Here is a 19,744-nt window from a genome sequence, read left to right on the forward strand (position 1 = left end):
CAAGGCGGGGGCACCGCGACCGAGCTGGAGAGGAACGCATGCGGCCGTGCCGCTGCCGTAGACCAACCGCGGAGGTTCTTCCCCGCTGCTTCCTCGCTGTAGCCCCAGGAAACAGACTCCTCATCTTGCGTCGCCGGCTATCTCTGCCGTCCCCGCTCCTGACACGCCAAAGTTATCGGCACCGGAATCATGCGAGCAACTACGCGGCAGTGATGGTCGCGCACCGCTCGGGTCTTTGCTATGCCCTATCATCTTTCGCTGCTTTTGAGCATGAACAGTTGTAACGCCACGTGGTATGACGTTCCAAAAGAGAAAGAGCCGGAGATGCGCCAACTGCAGCGGCTCGATGCGATCGGCGTTCCTCTCATGTCAGTTCGTGCTTTATCGTCACGAAACTTTAGCTAACAAATTTTGAGTGGCTCAGCACTAACAGATAGAGGGCGTAGCCAGTTCGTTACATCAAGGTCAACTCCCGCAACACCTTTACTGCATGAAGGTCTGAAATGCACGCGCTTCAATGGGGCCGGCGATGGTCTTTATGACTAGGCTTCACCGGACGCTCCCTGCTCAGCTTTTTTCCCTACAGGAGCCGGCTTCAAAAAATGTGAAGTAACAGCCTCTCCCGAGTTCTTTCCTTCCTCCATAATAACTGGCTGCTAAATTCTACCACAAGGCAGCCCACCAACGCCCTTGGTTGCCAACTGCGAAAACGTTTTAGTAGGTTGTCGACCGAAATCCTGAATGGCTCTAAATATAGTTGCTTTCCTGCGACCGTGTCTTCTTTTTGGAGCAGCTAAGGCGCAATATTGATCAATTTGCCACTTTTGGAGCAGACTGGTGCAGCAAAATGCAGATGTATCAAAATGGAGCAAATGGAGCAGCTGGACCACCACTGTGTAACATACAATTGTTATCATGATAAGCAATGTGTAAAAGAAAATGAAGATTCATGGCAATGGCAACTTGTTTACATTTTGCTTCAGTGACAATACTAACATGGTGCACAGAGCGACCCCCCCCCCTTCAAAAAAAAAAGAAAAGCCTAGAAACTGCACCGCGTGGCAAAAACAGTTCGCAGAAAGAATGAAAAGTTCGGGCTACTCACAATCGTCAAGAGGGTTCGGTAGGAAGTTGTCGATCTCCCAAACAAACGTCCCTGCAGAGAAAGATGTCAATCAGAGGATATCAGAGGAGAGATACATGAAAGGGGAGGCCCAAACGGGATGTATTCAAGCAAATTAATCAGATATAAATTACTTGAAGGGAAGGACACTCAGGACGACTCCATGCAATTATTGTTCCGATTAAAAATTGATTCCCTGTCTCATTCCGGCTGTGTTGACGTTAGACAGGGAGTGAAAGATGCATTTTTCGCTGAGAAAACTGATTTTAAAAATTTTCCCTTCCCTCGATTCAAACTCCTGACGTCCACGCCAAGAAAGACTAGTTACCGCCATTCTGCAGTGAATGCCGTCGCAGCACATTAGTCTCTGGGATCCCAGCCAAAAATTCGGTGTCATCAATCCACGCATTTTACTCCTGAAATTGGCCGGTGACGGTAACAACTATATAATTCCTGCTCTTTTCTAGCTCATAGAAGCTTCATTTTTGATGAGAGTGGTCTCTATTTTTTTTTAACTGCTGCAGTCTATTGACACAGACCAACTTCAATTCGCCCTCAGTGTCCCTCTAAGCAAGTCGTGTCATATTTACCATTAGATATTGCAAAGAATTAATTCCTCTTTATTAGCTGCATGTGTTTCATTCATTTTGTGTAGGCTTATCAACAGAAACAACTTTTTTTTTTTCGTACACATACATGGTCTGTTCCAAACAACATGAGACAAGGGAATAAGAAACCTCACACATGTCCGAGCATTGATATAGTAGTCGAGCAGGCAGTATTTCTAACTTCATACTTAATTAGTAAGTCAAGTAACCAAAATGTAAAATGCAGCACATGCATGGCGAGATTCAGAAACAGTGTGCAGCACCTAAATGAACTACTGATAGAATAATGTTTGCAAATGGTAGTTTTACAGTCAAGTGCCATCAGCAGCATGAAGAAATGAAATATTTAGATGCCAAATATGTAGACACCACACGCTTGGCAGTGCTCCCCAAATCACTCCAATCCACTAATCGCACCAAGGTGTGGCACACTACCACAGCCACTATCAACATGAGCGAGCGGCACAACACAAACAAGCGGACCCAATGGCACGCTCCAACAAGGTCATCCACATAGCTTTCAAAGCACAGAAAACAATCTTCCCAACAGAAACTGAAACTGCTCACAGAAAGAAACTGCACCATTCCCTGTCTTTTGATACCGTACAACTTCCTGCTGGAAGCTTTTCACGTATTGCTGAAGTATTGCTGAAGGTTTCAGCAGTAACTACTAGTCTAAACTAGAGAGCCACATTAGTACACCACCAGCAAAACTTTGCCAATTCAATACCACAAGAAGCTCCGATTTTTTTTTTAATGCTTTGCTCATGTTATGAGGGATGTCTTGCATACTCTACTCACATAATTCTGACTACCTGAATTCTACACCATTCAATACAATGGTTCTCATAAAAAAAGAGGCAAGGTTAGTACCACATGCCACAGATACTGACACAGATGCTTTTTCTATACGCACTCCCATTTCACAATGAAAGATGGCAGGAAACTGAAAGAAGAGTGTTTACCTGGCATCTGGCCAACATCCTCTTCGAAGATTTCACTGTAATCGATGGGCGGCTTCTCTAATGCCTCGTCCCAACGCTTTGGCCTGTTTGTAGAACAATAGGGAGAGACAAGCAACAGCTGGTACCAAGAAGTACGCAATAAGTGAGAGAACGAAGTCAAAGAGAGCGACAGGAATAAAAAAACATGATGCCCACTTCAAAGGCTTTGCTGACTTGCAACAACCCGCTAGCATTAACTTAGCAAATACACTTCTTTTTTTCTTTCTATCTCTGAAAGCGATGCATAAAGCAAACTGTTTTTCATTTTAAAACTAGGGGTTTTTTCTCTACCACATAAAATCGCAATACATTCTGTAAAGAAACACCATACAGAGGAGGCTTTTGCCTAACTTAAAAGTGTTCCCCATCGTTCTCTAACACATGCCCAATCCTCAATACGCAATCAGTCTTGTATTCTGCCCCTACGGGAATGTGATTGCCCTAAAGGAGTGCCCTGAAAATGTGTTCAGCAATAGAAGACTCTAACTAGTCAGCCAACAAGTAGCGCAGCAAACATTACTGATCCTTACAACAAACACGGTCGCGTTTAAATCCTCGGCAATGCACAAGTGCGGTGACTCACTTGAGTGAGTCCACACGGTCCTCGGTGCCTGACCGGCCGTTGCGGTCCTTCTCCTTGTCCTTGGCCACATCAGTCATGCCCTTGAGAATCTTTGCCTGGTCACTGTCGGCCTCGCCCTCCCGACGCCTCCGCAGCCGCATTTTACGCGCAATTGGGTCCTTGACAGGGGCTGCAATTGCAACAGTTGCTCGCAACACAAGAACAAAGCATGCCCAAAGCCAGAAACAAAACATCATCAGCACTGATCAAAGGATTCTCTACAACCTACTACTCTGGTACATTTTTGTCAAGATATGACAAGGGCTCTGGATCAATTTAGACTGCCTCTGGTTCTTTACTGCACGCTGACTAATGCACAGCGCAAGGGTGTTTTTGAACTTCGCCTCTGATGAAATGCAGCTGCTGATGAGCACTGTTGACGAGACACAGTCTGCTAAACCCTACAGTATCTGCTTTCCTGCACTGCATCACCTGCGATAAGGCCAAACTCTACTGTCGAAAACAAAAGGTGCAAAAATGAAACTAGACTCTACAGGCGGGCTGAACAAGATGGAGTTGAGTGGTCTATGGGGCAGAAACGTGGAGGCTAACAAAGGGGGTTCAGCTTCAGTTAAAGACAACACAGCGAGGTATGGAAAGGAAAATGATAGGTGTAACGTTAAGAGATCGGACGCGGGCGGAGTGGGTGAGAGAACAAACGCGGGTTAATGACATCCTGGTTGAAATCAAGAGGAAGAAGTGGGCTTGGGCAGGGCATGTAATGTGAAGGGAAGATAACCGGTGGTCCTTAAGGGTAACGGAGTGGATTCCAAGAGAAGGCAAGCATAGCAGGGAGCGGCAGAAAGTTAGATGGGCGGATGAAATTAAGAAGTTTGCGGGGACACGGTGGCCGCTACTGGCGAAGGACAGATTTAATTGCAGAGACATGAAAGAGGCCCTTGCCCTGCAGTGGGCGCAGTCAGGCTGATGATGATGATGATGATGATGATGGTCTAGCTTCGTAGTTTTTGCTTCTGTCGCATATTTTTTCTCGCCTCCTGTCACTTAAAATACGCAGTTTCAAAATCCTACCAGGCAAACATTTTGTGGGATAACAGTGGTCTGAGCAAAAAATTACAGAAGCAGCGCAGCTGCAGCCTTGCCCGTTCCTCTATCTTCCTCGAGTACAGTTTCGGTGCGCACAGCGTCTCTTATTGTACACTGACCAAAAACAATAGTAGCACTGGTGCCCACGTGTTTTCTTCACTGGCACGTTCACAGACAGTCGTCGAATGTGTCGTGACCAGACAGGTTTATGTGCTGCGTGGTGCTGCATGTCATTTAGCAATTCGCAAGAGCATCTCTCGACAATGGTCAGCACACATGGTTGTGATTATTGCATGTGATTTTGCTGCGTGCTGGCTACCAACCCTAGATTTTCACGAGCAGGACACATTATTTTTATTTATTATTATTTTTTGTCGCCCTAACACAGTATTTGTTGATCCTCTGAGGAAAAACCAAGCTAAGTGACCTGACAAGTGCATGACACTGTTGTTCGCAAACGCCGCGACGTTCGGCCGTGAGTTTCAATGAAGAGAATATTTCATAATTTCTGAATGTTCAGAAAGCTCGAATGCTTTCGAATCGCAAAAGCAATCATCATTTGCAAACTACTAGAAATTCCGAACGTTCGCACACCCCTGCATTGTGACAATGGGTCACGGATCTCACCCGGTGCCGGAATCTGGGCAGTGGGTGCAGCTCCGGCCAGCCTGAGCTGCTCGCTGAGGGAGAAGTCAACATTGTAGAACTCCGCACCGGCGCCCCGCTGGCACTCCAGGGGCTTGGGGGGCATCACCAGGTCCGGATTATCCTTGAGGTCCAACACCTCCAGGTCGGTGAGCAGGTGGATGGCCTCCGGGAGGGTGATGAGCCGGTTGTGGCACAGCACCAGCTTCTTCAGCCGGCCACACCTGAGTGGTGCAAGCAGGGGGACATCCCCCGGGAGTGGGGAAACAGAAGAAAACTGGCACACGCACGTAACAAACTTGGTGCAACTGCTGAAGAAATGCAGTAATCATAGCGCGGGAACAACGCAGGAGAAAGACGAGAAGGTACAAGCGCTAATTTTCAACAAAGCGGAATGATTGCAGATCAGGAGCACATATGCACTACTGATAAAGCATAAAAAAAAAAAAACATGAAAAAACATAACAAAATGCCACATGCCGTCATGCCATGAAATCGAGCTCCTTCTTTGATAATACCACAGACGGTCTGCTGACGCACTGATCACCTTGAGAACTAGAGAGACAGAGAGATCTTCTAGAGAAATCAAGGAAGCGTGTGAGATAGCAGGGGCAGGAGATTAATGCGTCAGCAGACCGTCTGTGGCATTATCAAGGAAAGAGCACGATTTCATGGCATGACGGCATGTGGCATTTTGTTATGTTTCTTCATGTTTTTCTTTCTATCTGCTGTGTCAGTGGGGTATGTATGCTCCTTATCTGCAATAAATCCGCTGTGTTGAAAGTTAGCACTTGTCTCGTCTCGTCTTTCTCCTGCGTTGTTCCTGCGCTATGATTACTGTGTTACAATGAATTACCAACCTGCCCAAGCCTTTTCTGTTCTGAAGAAATGCGTTGCCGCTGGTCACTCACAGAAACCCTCACATTCTACGAAGGATACAACTTCCTCGTCTTCCCTCTCTCCATCCTTCTTATCTCCCATGATTATCTGAATTCCATCAGTAAGCTATCCACGTGAAACACCGGCTGCAACTACCGCTTATGTGCAATCCCCTTCCCAGTTGCCCACAGAAGCCCACGCGTCCTATCGAGGCTATCTTCGTCTTGTAGCTTTTCCCTGTCTTATCCTCCAAGCTCACCTGGGTAGCACTGGTCGGCTACCCTCCTATCTGCATGGCCATGTGTGTATACTGCACAGTTTCAAAGAGACACACTGATGCTCTTTGTTGTTACTCAAGTGAGCTCCGACGCCAACTGCTATTGTTACAAAGTTTGAAATGCTCGTTTTTCCAGTTTCTTTGTTCACCATCGCCGGCAAATGACCTGATCACTTTGTTTGTCATCACAACACCCGTGAATGTAGGTAAAATCAGGCCTGCAAGCTTAAATAGTGCATTTTTGCATTAAAGCCATGCACTTTCTGGGTGCAGCAAAAGAAATGGATGCAAAAGCATTCGAGTCACTGAACCCTTGCAAACAATCATTGATGTCGGCTCTGGCTTGCACCGGCGTCTGTTTTCATACCGTTTCATTTTTACGTCTGAAATACATGAGCCAAGTTCATGACGTCATCTAGGCGGCGATCTTACCGCACGACGCCCTCGGGAATCATCTCCAGGTTGTTGTAGGCAGCCATGAACACTTCCAGGTTGTGGAGCTTGCCGATGCCCGACGGAATGCCCTCGAAGTCGAGCATGTTGTCGCTAAGGTACAGGTGGGTCAGTGTGGTCAGCTTGCACAGGGCAGCCTGAAATGCAGCACACGCACGTGCACAAAGATGAGGAGAAGTTCCGTCGAATCCACTGAAGAGTTGTCAAAAGTTTCAGGCATCGCAGCAACACGAAACAGGCTCTACAAGACGTCAAGAAAAAAAAAAAAGGTTTTCAAAAAGGCGCCGAGCACTGGGGTACAAAGGTGACAGGGTCAAAGGTCAAGAAGGGTCATGGGGTACACAAACAATGGTCATGAGTGGAAAAAAGAAACAGAAAGAAAACCCAGTTCAAAGACTTCACTTACAGGAAGCGATGTCAACTTGTTTCGGGACAGGTTGAGACTGCGAATGTTCTTCCACACATCTGCAACACGACATGACAGAACACTTGAATGAAAGCAAGAAGAAAGCATACCACAGTACAACAAGCACAAATTCAGGTAACATGCTAATTTTATTCACTCCAAAAGAAAGAAATGAATAAAGTCAATCAAAATTGTAGTTCCTGTGCCTGGCATCTACAACTCCACCTAACAAGCACTTAAGTGTATAGTGCTGAGTAGCAAGTTTCGCATCAGCTCTCAAAATTCACCCCTCAAAACATCTGGATATCCTCAAGGTTTGACAGCGAAAGCAGCAGCAAAGCCGCAGACTATTTTTTTTCTTTTCCTTTTAAATATGAAGTTGCTGTGAAAGCTGTAGCAATTGTAGCCATACTGCTCCGCTTGAGTGGATGATAACGAGCAAGTTCTCATTTATGGCCACAAGAAACTGCAGTAGCACAGGACCACAACCAACAAACTATAACTTCTACAGGCAACAATGCTGTCCCCACTCTTTGCTATGCTTGTCACAGTGCTTACTTAGACTCTAAAAGCTTTTCTATGGACTGAAAGTGATAACGGAGAAGAAAATTTATACCTTTTTAATTTGCATTGTTTGGTACAGTTTATTACCTCTCTCTCAAAGCCCACTGTTATATATACTCGTTTAGGGGCTGCATTTTTTTCCCCCGGTTTTGACGAGGTACGGACGTGCATGGGACCTGCATTTTTCTGTAAAATTTTTTAGACTACAGTGGATACCCGATCATGTGTCCCTTTTTTTATGCTGTGACGACCATTTTTATGACGAAACAGCGCAACCCCAGCAAAGTCTTTGAAATACATGTAACGCATTGAAATCATGGACGATAAGATGCACGCCCAATCACCGGCACGAATCAACCGGAAAAAGTAAAACAGGTTGCTAGATCAGTTTACCGGCAAACATCACACAGCTCTAAGTTCAGATCAAACGCAAGACTCAAATTCTAAGACAAGACTTGCCTCCAATGACGGGGGACACCTCCGTGATGGCATTGTCACTGAGGTTAAGACGACGGAGAGTGGATAGTGTGTACAGGACATCTGGTATCCGTGGCAGCGCATTCTGGGAGAAATCCACATCTGCCGAGAATCACACAAGATGAAAATGAACAAACAGCAGAGGGAACATAACTTAGCACCTTCATTTCCTTGTGCCTCAAGCCGGTATGCACAACAATTGTCGCTTTCTTAAGAATGCTCTTTCTGGGATGTAAATCTAAAGGCCCGCATTTTCAATCTGCCCATCGCAGCACAGCAGGAAGCAGAAATCTGATTTGTACCGTCTGTCTCAACAGTGAACAACATATACCCCGCCGTGCAGCAACCCGTTCTCAAGCGAAGGAGATGTTCCGTACACGATGGAGGTCCTCGTTCTTTTTTTACTGTTCTTACTTCGTCGCCGGACAAGAGCCGCCGATCTCGACCCGTGCATGGCACCGTGTTCAGTGCAGGTAAAATTAAATGTGCACAATCTCAATCTGGAAATTGCAACCATATTCTAAGGGCCAGCAACAACATACAGCTGTTTCACAGTAGCACCCAAACACAGTCACTAAACACAAATCCGACCTGACCTAATGCAACGTCCGTGACAAGCCTTTGAAGCACTACAAACAATATGATGCGCACATATGTGAGCATCGTGGAGGGCGAACTGTAAAACAATAGACAGCTCACCAGAAAGCACGGCTGACGAATCCAGTGAGACGGGTGTGTTGATCACCGTCCGCTGAGTGTTGCGCATGTGAAGGACTTGGAGTGATGTCAGTGCTGGAAGCTGCCTGTAGGCCACAGACAAGGAGCAAACAAATCAAAACTAAAAAAAAATGAAGTGACGCATCTTCACATTCAAAAGTCCCACGTAAGCTATGGAGGATGCATATTCGGGTGCCCAACAGCATAGGTGCAGCCTATGTGACTCTGGATCAATTTTTACTGCATGGGGCCCTTTAACGTGCCTTGAAGTCTCAGCACGAGTATCTTAGAAGTTCGCCATGATCAAAGTAAAGTACGCCCGCTGGAGATGGAAACACAAATACAGTAGAACCCCGCTCATACGTTTTTCACCGGACCGGGAAAAAAAACGCAACAGCCGGGAAAACGCAACAGTGAGGAAAGCACCGAAAATTAATGAAAACAGTGCAGCTTTGGCTTGAAACAATTTATTTCCGCAAATTGACCCTAGGACTTTAAAAAATCGAGAATGGTGGATTGCAGTTTCTTTCGCTCGCTGGAAAGAACAACGCGTTTCTCAATAGCAAAGGCCGCATTGCTGTCAGCGTCGCTTTGCGGTGCGGCCACACCGCACGCAGCAGCTGTGCAGTTCACGCGCTCACTGCAGTCCACGCTGAAGCGACGTTGAGCACAGCGTCAAGCACTGAAATGTTCGTAGGCTGCTCGCCGCGCTGCTCCGCGTAGGCCGCCCTGACTGCCTGTCGACTGCGTTTAGTACGTCCAGCTTTTCCTCAAGGGAAAGCACCTTCCGCTTACGCAACGCTATCACGCCATCAAAGCACGATAAAGATGTTGCGACTGAGAGAAGGATGAAAAGGAAATTGCACAGGCCTGCCGACTGGCTCCAGCCGAGCCACCACCGCTGTCACTTGCAGATAGAGGAGAGTTAAAAGATAAGAGGACAGAGTAAGGGTGAGAGCAGACTCGCGTCGCAACAACTGCGTCCGCCGAAGCCGACGCTGGCTGAGAAAAACAGATAAGCGACCGCAGCCGCGCGCCTCCTCGTCACCACCTCCCACGATAAAAATCGCAGCATTCGTTCGGCGTTCGCGAGGCAGATAGCCATCTAGTGGCGGCCTCTCCAACTCGCGTGTGGCTTCTTGCAGCCAGTTCCGTAGCCAAGCCTGGCCAAGACTCGTCAAAAATCAAAATGCCAGTTGGCGCGCATTGCCCGGGCGGGTTCGGGGAGCCCGGTTGAGACGTATCATGCGGGATCGTTTCCTCGGCTACGACGTAACAGCGGGGTTCCCAATACATTGGATCCTATGGAAGCTATGCCGGGACCCGAAGAAAACGACGTAACAGCCGGGAAAACGCAGCAGTGAGGAACGTAATAGCGGGGTTCTACTGTAGTGAACTTATGCTCAGCAGCAGATTGCTACAGTCTCTGAACTACTGTAGTGCATCATCAATAGTTGTGAACAGCCGCTCAGAAAAATGATAACTGCAACGTCTCACAAAAAAATAAATGCAGAAACCTATATATGGCATAGCAGTCTCTCTGAACTGCAAAACTCTTTCGGATGAAAGCTTAATGACAACAATTATTCGATTTGGCTTGGTATCCACAGTTTCACTGCCAAACAAAAAGTGTGATTTCAGGCTTTGGCAACAATTTCTCTGAGCGAGTATTCCTTAAACACACTTGGGCTAAAGTAAAGCTGTTAGGAAGATTCAGTTTATGGGGGAACACTGATGCTAATAAATTTGAGTGATACTATTTATTATTTATAGTAATAAATATGATACTGATATGATATTGACATGATATTGATGTAGTGTTCACATGATATGACACCATAGCTTTTGTCCAGTCCAAGGACCATTAGCATACCTGAGTTGGTAGTGTCCAAGCGGGTTGTCGTTTAACACCAACGTCTGTAGGCTGACTAGACGTCGCATTTGTGGTGGTAAAGTTTCTGAAACACCAAATCAAATCACATCAGAAGGGTTACAAGAGTAATGACTATCAGGAAAACACCAGTCTGCGAACTGCGAATTCGATATTAAACATACTGCACACCTTTTAACTTGGAAATCACTAAATTTTACTATGACAGCCGTGCGGCAACATATTTCGTTGGTAAGTGATGTACGTATTATTAGAAATGTGCGTCACAGCATTTCTGTTGCCCCACAAGCTGTCTGATCAGTGGGCTCATCGAAAAACTAGTAGTTCTAACAACAATAGGAAATAAGTGGACAAAACAGTTCATTCTTCTCACCGTAATAATAAACAATGAGGCAAAGAGCAAAAACTAAAACTAGTGTATCGTTAAACTTAAAACCTTCACCTTGGCTATGAAGGAAAGCTAGAGGGAGGGCTCTGAAATAAACCTATGATATTTGCAAGTACAATGAAACACAACTGTTTTTGCATGTCACATTAGGATCAAGAAATAAATGCAGGCAAGACATTATAGAACAAAATTCAGACCACTGCACCCAAAACAAACAGTACTATCGCCTTGCATAATGACTGCCCTCAGTGAACACATGCCTGCATAAACATTGTTTAGATGTGTAGTGCGTCCCTATCGTATGGCAGCCTTAAATGTGTATTCAAACAAACAAACAAACAAACAAACAAACAAATATAAGCGAACAAAAGCTAACCCCTCAATATTAACTCAGCTTTCACAATTCAGGAAGCTGCAACCTAATGCCTGAAAGATGCGCAAAAATGTATTTAAATTGCGTCCATTTGCGGCCTGAACTTGGAACAAACACCCACGCATGCACGTCAATAAAAACAAAGCAGAAAAAAAAAAAGAAACAGCCCATAGGTAAGGATTCATGAAGAAAAGCCATGCGGCTGCATGAACAACTCACCAAGCTGGTTGCCACTCAGGTCGAGGTGGATCAAGTCGACAAGGCTGACAAAGAGCTGATGCGGAATCGTCTCAATCCTGCAATGCAAAGCAATGCATGAAAAGATGCACGCAATGTCACCACAGTGGCTGCAGAGTGGAAAACCATAATCTGCAGTGCCCTGTGAAAAACCAGGTTTGGACTAGTAGTTGGTCTGAGCTCATCTTGACAGTGTGACACAAAACATACAGCAATGAAGAACACATACGATACCAGTTCATGTAAGTGGCAGCCAATTTTGTTCGTGTTCCTCGTCCCTGTATGTTTGGGATCATGCAGTCATGATGATCAACTCCCAGCTTGCAAGATGTACACCCGACCAAATCATTACCTGGCTTGGGTGTTGCATCACTAAATGCACCTCTAATAGTTCTTTTCGGTTACACTGCTGGCATATTCATGCTGTAATTTGACGCGTGACAAGGCATTTCGTGGTTCCTTTTTGTTCAAATAATGCTTGGGTGGAGTACGTGCATGTTTAGTCACAGTTATCAGGAATATTCATCATCTGCCACTACAAAGAGCCGAAACAAGCGGCATACACAGCAATGGTTCTGGTGGCGCATTTGCGCTTACTTTGGGTAAACGAATTGTCCGCCATGAAAGAAGAGATAGTTTACCGAGAGGAAAAGGCCATATTGCTGTGTATGCAGCTTGTTTTGGCTCTTCGTAGACGCGGACGATTCAGATTTTTATTAATTAATTAATTTATTTATTTATTCACAATACCTTACAGGGCCCAGAAGGGCATTGAGTAAGGGGGACAAAGAAAAACAAATGTGCAAAAGAAACTAATTAAATACAACATGAGATATAAAAGATTAAGTAAAAAGAAACTAATGTACAAAGCAAAACTTAAAGGCGAAATTATACATAGGATACAAGTTACTTATCAGTAGCATGAATGCCGGACATACGGCCAAAACAAAACGCAATGCCAACGAAGGAACAAAAATACACGGCGACAAAGAAAATCAAAGATAGAAGAAAAAGCAGTCATGTGAGATATCTACGTAGTTGATCCTGGAATGGTTGATGGTTGCCGATGGATGCGATATTGTCAGGAAGATCATTCCAAAGAGCGATGGCACGTGGAAGTGCAGATGATTTAAAAGCGAGGGTTCTACCGTGAATGCGTTTTATGCTCTTTTGGTTATGTAGGCGGCGTGAAATGCGTGTAGGCGTTTCAAGAGGTAATGGAGATGGCCTTGTGCTGCAAAGATATTTATGAAATAAGCACAAAAGAGCAATGGAGCGGCGAATGTCTAAAGGCTCGAGACCGATATCAAGTTTTATTGCTGTTACGCTGCAGTGAGGGCTGTATTTGCGTGTAATGAAGCGAACGGCTCTGTTCTGGATGGATTCTAACATGCTGATTAAGTATTTTTGATATGGAGACCATGTAGGTGATGCAAATTCTAGTTGCAGCCGTACGATTGTGAGATATGCCAGTTTTCTTACGCTCTTAGGGGAGGTTAGCAAATTGCGACGCAGGTACCCTAGTGACCTGCTGGCTTTGGCACAGATGGCTTGAATGTGTGTGGCCCATGAAAGATTATTTGTCAGATGAATGCATAAATACTTGTACAATAATGCCCGAGACACTGTAGTGCTATCTATGATGCACGAAAAGCTAGAGTTTGTATGCTTGCGGCTGAAAGAGATAATCTTGCATTTTGTCGAGTTAAGCGACATTTGCCATTTAGTACACCAGTCCGAGATGAGGTTCAGGTCACATTGGAGAGTGTGAGGTGATCATTCATGGAATTGATAGGACGGTAAATGATGCAATCATCCGCAAAAAGTCGCAGGGAAGAAGATATGCCAGCGGGTAGATCGTTAATGTATATTAGAAACAATAAAGGACCACGAACGCTGCCTTGAGGCACACCAGATGTTACATCACAGAGTGAGGAGGAGAAATTGTTAACTGTTGTGAACTGGTGACGAAAAGAAAGAAAGTTGCGAAGCCATGTCAGTGTTTAGGAATCTAGGCAAAGAGCAGATAATTTCGAGAACAAGCGGGAATGTGCAACACGGTCAAAAGCTTTAGCAAAGTCCAGAAAGATGCAATCAGTTTGTAGGTTAGCGTCCATGTTGAAGTGTAGGTCAGTCGAGAATTCTAGAAGTTGCGTATCACAAGAGAATCCTTTTCGAAAGCCATGCTGTTTAATAAAAAAGAAAGAATTAAGTTCCAGGTGGTCGTAAATGTGGGAGGCGATAATGTGCTCAAGTAACTTGCAGCATATGCATGTGAGTGAAATGGGGCGATAGTTTTCTGGTGAATTCCTATGTCCGTTCTTGAACACAGGGATGACCTTGGCAATTTTCCAGTCTGTGGGGAGCAAGCCAGATGATAATGACTGCTGAAAGATATGGCAAAGAATTTGACTAGAAGTCGATACAGTGTTCTTTAATATTTTAGAATTAATGTCATCAACACCAGCGCTAGAATAGAGCTTGAGGTTTGTAATGAGATGGGATATACCTTCAGCGGTGATGTTAATAGGAGCCATGTATAGATAATCAAGGTCAGGAACACTGGGTATGTTGGAATGATCTTCCTGAGTAAATACAGACGCAAAATATCTGTTGAATTCATGCGGGCATTCACTGTCCGAAAATGGTGTGAGGTCGGCATTGCACAATGAAATGTGGTTACCTAAGAATTTTATCCAAGCAGGCAAGTACTCCACTCGAATATCATGTGAAAAACAAAACGACCTCCAAATGCCACCTCACGCATCAAATTACAGCATGAATATGCTAGCGGTTTAGCCAAAAGCAACCTTTTACAAGGTGCATTTATCAATGCAACACCCGAGCAAGTTAAAGATTTGGCCGGGTGTACTTTTCTCTTCCAAGAACAAGTGAGGCACGCTTCGAGACAGCTTGTTACGATTCCAGCTCTCAGAGAAGCCACCTTGGAAGCAACCAAGAATAAATTTTGGGAACCCCACCTGTTGTAAGCGAGGTTGAGGACGAGGAGCCCACGGGCATGCTCCAGGTTAGTGGGAATTTCCCGCAGGTCATTGTAGCTCAGGTCCTGAAAGCAGTTTACGCAAAAATGCTCATTCACTCCACTTGACTGCACTAATCCCACTGCACACACAAATCGGAAATGTACGAGTAATTGACATTTTCACTTCCATTTTGAGAGCTATTTTCACTGAGTGAACAAGTCAGTAATGACTTACTTCACTACACTGAGGACAACCAAACAATGGCTATGCAGTGGAGCTGGGTTAATTTGGACTTTTTTAATTTGAACTCACGCACTATTCAAAATGACACTCCAGTGATGTCAACATCAAAATTAAAAGACTTCTCTTAATCTGAACATACCATAATTTGAACACACTTTCAGCCCCCTTCGAGTTTGAAATATTGATAGCCAACCCTTTAAAAAAACAACAAAAAACTGAACCTCTGCAACAACAATGTTGAAGTATATTTTTACAAGTATAATACCATTAATAAGGCTTTTAATTCCTAGCAGATGGCCAAACCTAAGCATATGATGTACTCTAACATTTAGACCTTCAATACGGATTGAACCTTGTGCCTTCCGTTGACTGAAAGTGTATATGTGGCATGCTTTTAATCCAGTAAATCCCCAAGTGACATCATGTATGTCTGTGGTATATACACTGCTTGAGTAAATGAATTGTGCGCTCAATTTGCTCTCCTATCTCACCACGACAGAGAGGTCTTCCAGGTCGAAAACTTCGGGCGGTATTCCCGAGTTCTTGAGTCGGTTGTGGCGGCAGTTGAGGGAGCGGAGGCATGGCAGTTGCGGGACTTCGCCATGCAGTGTCACCAGGTTGTTCCGCACGAGCGACAGCGTCTCCTGAAAAACAATAAAAACAAAAGACGACTGTAACAAAACGACAACAGAAAAGGGGGTGGGGTGATGGGAAAAGGGTATGTTGCATAATGCATTCAAGGGAATCCCCCAGGTGGAGTAGATTTAGATCAAACATGTAATTATTCCCCAACACCTATTTGAATGCACCCACACAACCACAAAGGAAAGTTAAACGGCTTTTTCAAAATCTTTGCAGTTCAAGACTGAAGATTATCAGTAGGCTGTGTATATTTTTTTCTTTTTGAATGTATGGTTATGTTGAGATGGTTTGCTTTGGTTTGGTTTATTGGGGTTTAACATCCCAAAGCGACTCAGGCCACGAGGGATGCCGTAGTGAAGGGCTCCGGAAATTTCGACCACCTGGGGTTCTCTAACGTGCACTGACATCGCACAGCACACGAGCCTCTAGAATTTCGGCTCCATCGAAATTCGACCGCCGGGGCCGAGATCGAACCCGCGTATTTTGGGTCAGCAGCCGAGCGCCATAACCACTGAGCCACCGTGGCGGGGTTATGCTGAGATGAATTGTAATGAGTAATCATTCCCTAGGAAACGCAGTACGAAACAGGTGCTGTTCAATGAAGCTATCAGGATATGGATGCCATTGCTAAACAATACAAACTTCATGACAAGTATGATATGTAAAACTATTCTTTTTTCAGGAACCAATTACAATGAGAAGAATATCTGAAGACACATTGCACTGATCTGCAATGCTATAATTAAATTCTTTCATTTTCATCTCTGTGAAATCATGTGTTTCTGGATGTCAAACGCCTGGTTACTTACAAGTTTCTTGAGGCTCTGAAGTTCGTCCGGGATCCAGTCTATCTTGGTCCTGTTTAGCCGAAGCCATCGGAGACCAGTCATGTCACCGACTGCCTTGGGAAAGTAGTCTTCCTATACCAAAAAGTAGCAATGCAGTCACTTCATCAGTCAAGCAAGAACGGTGCACCTATTAAGTTACACATAGTATATCACACACATACAAAGAGCGTTAAAAGTTAGATGCTATTAGTTCTTTGCGAGGCCCACCAAATGCCCATGAAAAATAGTCTCCATGAGACAAGTTTAACAGAATGCCTTAAAGTACCACAGCAAACTCGTGAGGGTGCTCACATTTCCAGTTTGGCCAGTATTGAGTAGAACAGCGGGAAGATATGCCAACAGCGATTTCTTGAAACAGTAAGTAACATAATGTTTCCACTGATTTGAGTAGTATTGTTGATAATACACATAGAAGTCTTAGTTACGATGCATCACGTCAAATAAGCAATTTTCACGATGTCCACAATGATTCCCTGCAGTGATCATCACAAAGTTTTATCACAGCACACTATTCTCACATACATTAAATGCTTAATGCCCTGCAGTAGGAGCATTAAAAGCAGAGAAACCTTGTCTTTTAAGTGCAAGTTTGAGAACAAAAAGATTCAACCCATGTCATCATCGTTACACCAATGTATGTAGCTGATGCAAAACATATTTAAATACGAGCAGTAATGAGCAGTACTTGTTACAAGACAGGTACACAGCAACAGAAAAAGGGTGTACGTTACTCGTATCCGTCTTCTTTTCCCACTCTGATTTTGGAAGAAAGTGATCAATGCATTAGTTTTTGAGAATCACTAGTTTCTACAAGCCTGAAAAACATTCACTTTAAAACAGCCACGACAAACACTAAAGAATTTTTTTAATGCATTTAAGACATTGCAAAATGAACTTTCACCTCATTGAGTACTGGAAAATGCAGAAACTGAATCCAAGCAAGCTTAAAAACGGATGCTATCAAATGACTTGTCTATGCATACTCGTATTAGTGATGTAATGTCATTTGCAAAAGGTAGCACTGTGACAATAAAGAAGACGAAAAACAAAGTACGCATTCGTGTTAGTTTCGTGCTTACGTATTTATCAAAGCTCCAAGTGCGCAACTGAAATAAAACACACAAAAGAAGAGAAAAACAAAATGCAATGTGTTTAGAATTCCCGCTAGGATGAACACGTCGGTTTCGCACGGCAAAAGGAATAAAAGGCAGCTCCCACATTTGTGCGAAATTCACAGCATTCATCATCATTATCAGCCTGACTATGCCCACTGCAGAACAAAGGCCTCTCCCGTATCTCTCCAATTAACCCTGTCCTGTGCTAGTTATGGCCACCCTATCCCAGCAAACTTCCTAATCTAAGTGTGAAAAAAAAAAAAAAACATGCATGCGGAAGCCAACTCATGTTGTTAAGAGGTCAGCATCATCATCATCAGCCTGACTACGCCCACTGCACGGCAAAGGACTCTCCCATGTCTCTCCACAGGTCACTACTGCTAGAACAAACTGATGAAGAAAGCTTCGTTTATCATCAGTGAGGTTACGCGCACTTCAAAAACAAAATCTTGCCTCTTTTTCCCTAATTAACCCTGCCCTGAGCCAGCCAAGGAATTGCTTACCTCATTTCCTCATTTACTCCCTGCCTTCCCCAGATACGTTTTCCTTTAATGAAATCCCCCCTGCTACCCTAATGCTCCATCAATTATCTGTTCTCCCCATCAGATGTCCCGCCCATGCTTAGTTTGCGAATAAGAAAAAAAATCACTCTGCTGCGCGTTTCATGACAGAAGCGTACGTAAGAATCGCTTGGAAGACAGGCAGAACAGCGCATCCGCTGGCTCGAATTAGATTCACAGCCAATTCGACTTCCATGACATTGGCCTGTACAGCTCAGGCATTGCGTTTCACTTGTGCTGAGTTCGTCTTTTATTATTGACGAGTCGCTTGAGCTTCTCACAAAGCTTGCGCCACATCGTACCAGCGATCGTCGTTAGCCGACCACCACCCCGACGCTTTAGCGAGATCGCAGCTAGCAAACGCGATGCTAAACCATGCCGCAGAAAACTTATAAAACTTCTCATCAGTTTATTTACCACTATCACGTATTTTCTGATTATTCTGATCCACCGCTCGGTGCACGAAGCTGCAAGCCTCGCGAAATACTGTTAAGTAAGCTACCAACGTGCCCGCTGTCTAGAAATCATCTTGGGTTACACCTCCGTGTACCCAAAGCGGCTACCGACGCGAACGAGAAAGGTTAGGCAAGCGTGAGTGTCGTGGGCTGGTAGGTTAGGGGCTAGTGTATTAAATCGCTTCATCCAGACATGCGAAATTATCCGTACTTGGAAGTCATTTCGAGTTAAATCGATGCCACGGACGAAAGGCAGCACTCCCGTAGCCGCCATCTTGGTATCCTAAGCTACCCATAGCGCCACCTGAACGGACGAGAACAAAACTAGCAACTTTCTGATAGTATGACTGATAAAAAGAACAGTACCAAAGCAGTCAATTGCTACAAAGTATATCAATCAATAATATTAGTATACTTGGTTTACGATTTAAAGTTATTAATAGTCATATTAACGTTTTCACAATTCAACTTTTCCACATCATCATCGGCTCGAGCCGGCACGCCAGCCGACGAGCAAGCAAGCCAAGCTTATCAGGCCGGCGTCTCACAACACGTCGAAGGAAAAAACTGTTTCGTGGCATCTTCGTTCGCAGCGAAAGAAAAAGCACCATGTCTTCGGCGACAATTTGGGACGTGCTCAAGCGCTTCTTCGACGAGTACACGGCCACGACGCCCAAGAAGATGAAGATCATCGACTCGTACCTCGTCTACGTGTTGCTCACGGGAGTGGTGCAGTTCGTGTACTGCTGCATCGTGGGCACCTTCCCGTTCAACTCGTTCCTCTCCGGATTCATCACCTGCGTGGCGTCGTTTGTGCTGGGCGTCTGCCTGCGGCTCCAGGCGAACCCGCAGAACAAGTCGCAGTTCTTTGGCATCAGCCCAGAACGGGCGTACGCTGACTTCATCTTTGCACACATCATCCTGCACCTGGTCGTCATCAACTTCATCGGATAAGCACCCAACTCTCCGGTCTTGCTATGGGACGCTTCTGGGGAGGGTTTTGTGCTGGAAGAAGTGAAGCTTGTCACCCTTCGTTTCTTATGTTTTTTTCTTTGTAATAAACAACTGGTGCCCAAAAGAAAGTGTTTGTGGTCGTGTCTGTTTTCGCCTCTCAGTGAGAACACCGCCCTCTCTTCGTCGTTTTAAACAGTGCAGGATTTCTAAAGCCTCGAAAAAGTAACTAACA

The 19,744-nt window shown here is 44.9% G+C and overlaps 2 protein-coding genes across 4 annotated transcripts in view; one reads left to right on the top strand and one right to left on the bottom strand.

Moving 5' to 3' along the window:
- Positions 1 to 19,744, bottom strand: part of fliI (FLII actin remodeling protein) — a 61,216-nt gene that overhangs the window by 36,370 nt on the left and 5,102 nt on the right. The window contains exons 1-15 of one of the 3 annotated variants that reach the window (XM_089587183.1): positions 18,770 to 18,847; positions 17,508 to 17,534; positions 16,390 to 16,500; positions 15,430 to 15,582; positions 14,693 to 14,778; positions 11,694 to 11,770; positions 10,696 to 10,780; positions 8,805 to 8,908; positions 8,088 to 8,207; positions 7,065 to 7,123; positions 6,638 to 6,795; positions 5,032 to 5,273; positions 3,319 to 3,487; positions 2,697 to 2,779; positions 1,106 to 1,156 (exon numbers count right to left, since the gene is read on the bottom strand). In XM_089587183.1, the coding sequence (XP_089443309.1) occupies positions 1,106 to 1,156; positions 2,697 to 2,779; positions 3,319 to 3,487; positions 5,032 to 5,273; positions 6,638 to 6,795; positions 7,065 to 7,123; positions 8,088 to 8,207; positions 8,805 to 8,908; positions 10,696 to 10,780; positions 11,694 to 11,770; positions 14,693 to 14,778; positions 15,430 to 15,582; positions 16,390 to 16,500; positions 17,508 to 17,534; positions 18,770 to 18,832 (1,588 nt within the window). In that variant the 5' untranslated portion in view covers positions 18,833 to 18,847. Of the gene's footprint in view, positions 1 to 1,105; positions 1,157 to 2,696; positions 2,780 to 3,318; positions 3,488 to 5,031; positions 5,274 to 6,637; positions 6,796 to 7,064; positions 7,124 to 8,087; positions 8,208 to 8,804; positions 8,909 to 10,695; positions 10,781 to 11,693; positions 11,771 to 14,692; positions 14,779 to 15,429; positions 15,583 to 16,389; positions 16,501 to 17,507; positions 17,535 to 18,769; positions 18,853 to 19,744 lie in introns of those variants that run through there. The other 2 variants (XM_089587184.1, XM_089587185.1) reach the window with 2 other exon arrangements.
- Dad1 (dolichyl-diphosphooligosaccharide--protein glycosyltransferase subunit) lies at positions 19,086 to 19,640 on the top strand. The gene has a single exon (XM_089587186.1). It carries the CDS (start codon positions 19,168 to 19,170, stop codon positions 19,510 to 19,512), a length of 345 nt encoding a protein of 114 aa, XP_089443312.1. The 5' UTR covers positions 19,086 to 19,167; the 3' UTR covers positions 19,513 to 19,640.

Source organism: Amblyomma mixtum, chromosome 4 (genome assembly GCF_055824585.1).
Source record: "Amblyomma mixtum isolate Tamu chromosome 4, ASM5582458v1, whole genome shotgun sequence".
Classification (NCBI taxonomy): Eukaryota; Metazoa; Arthropoda; class Arachnida; order Ixodida; family Ixodidae; genus Amblyomma; species Amblyomma mixtum.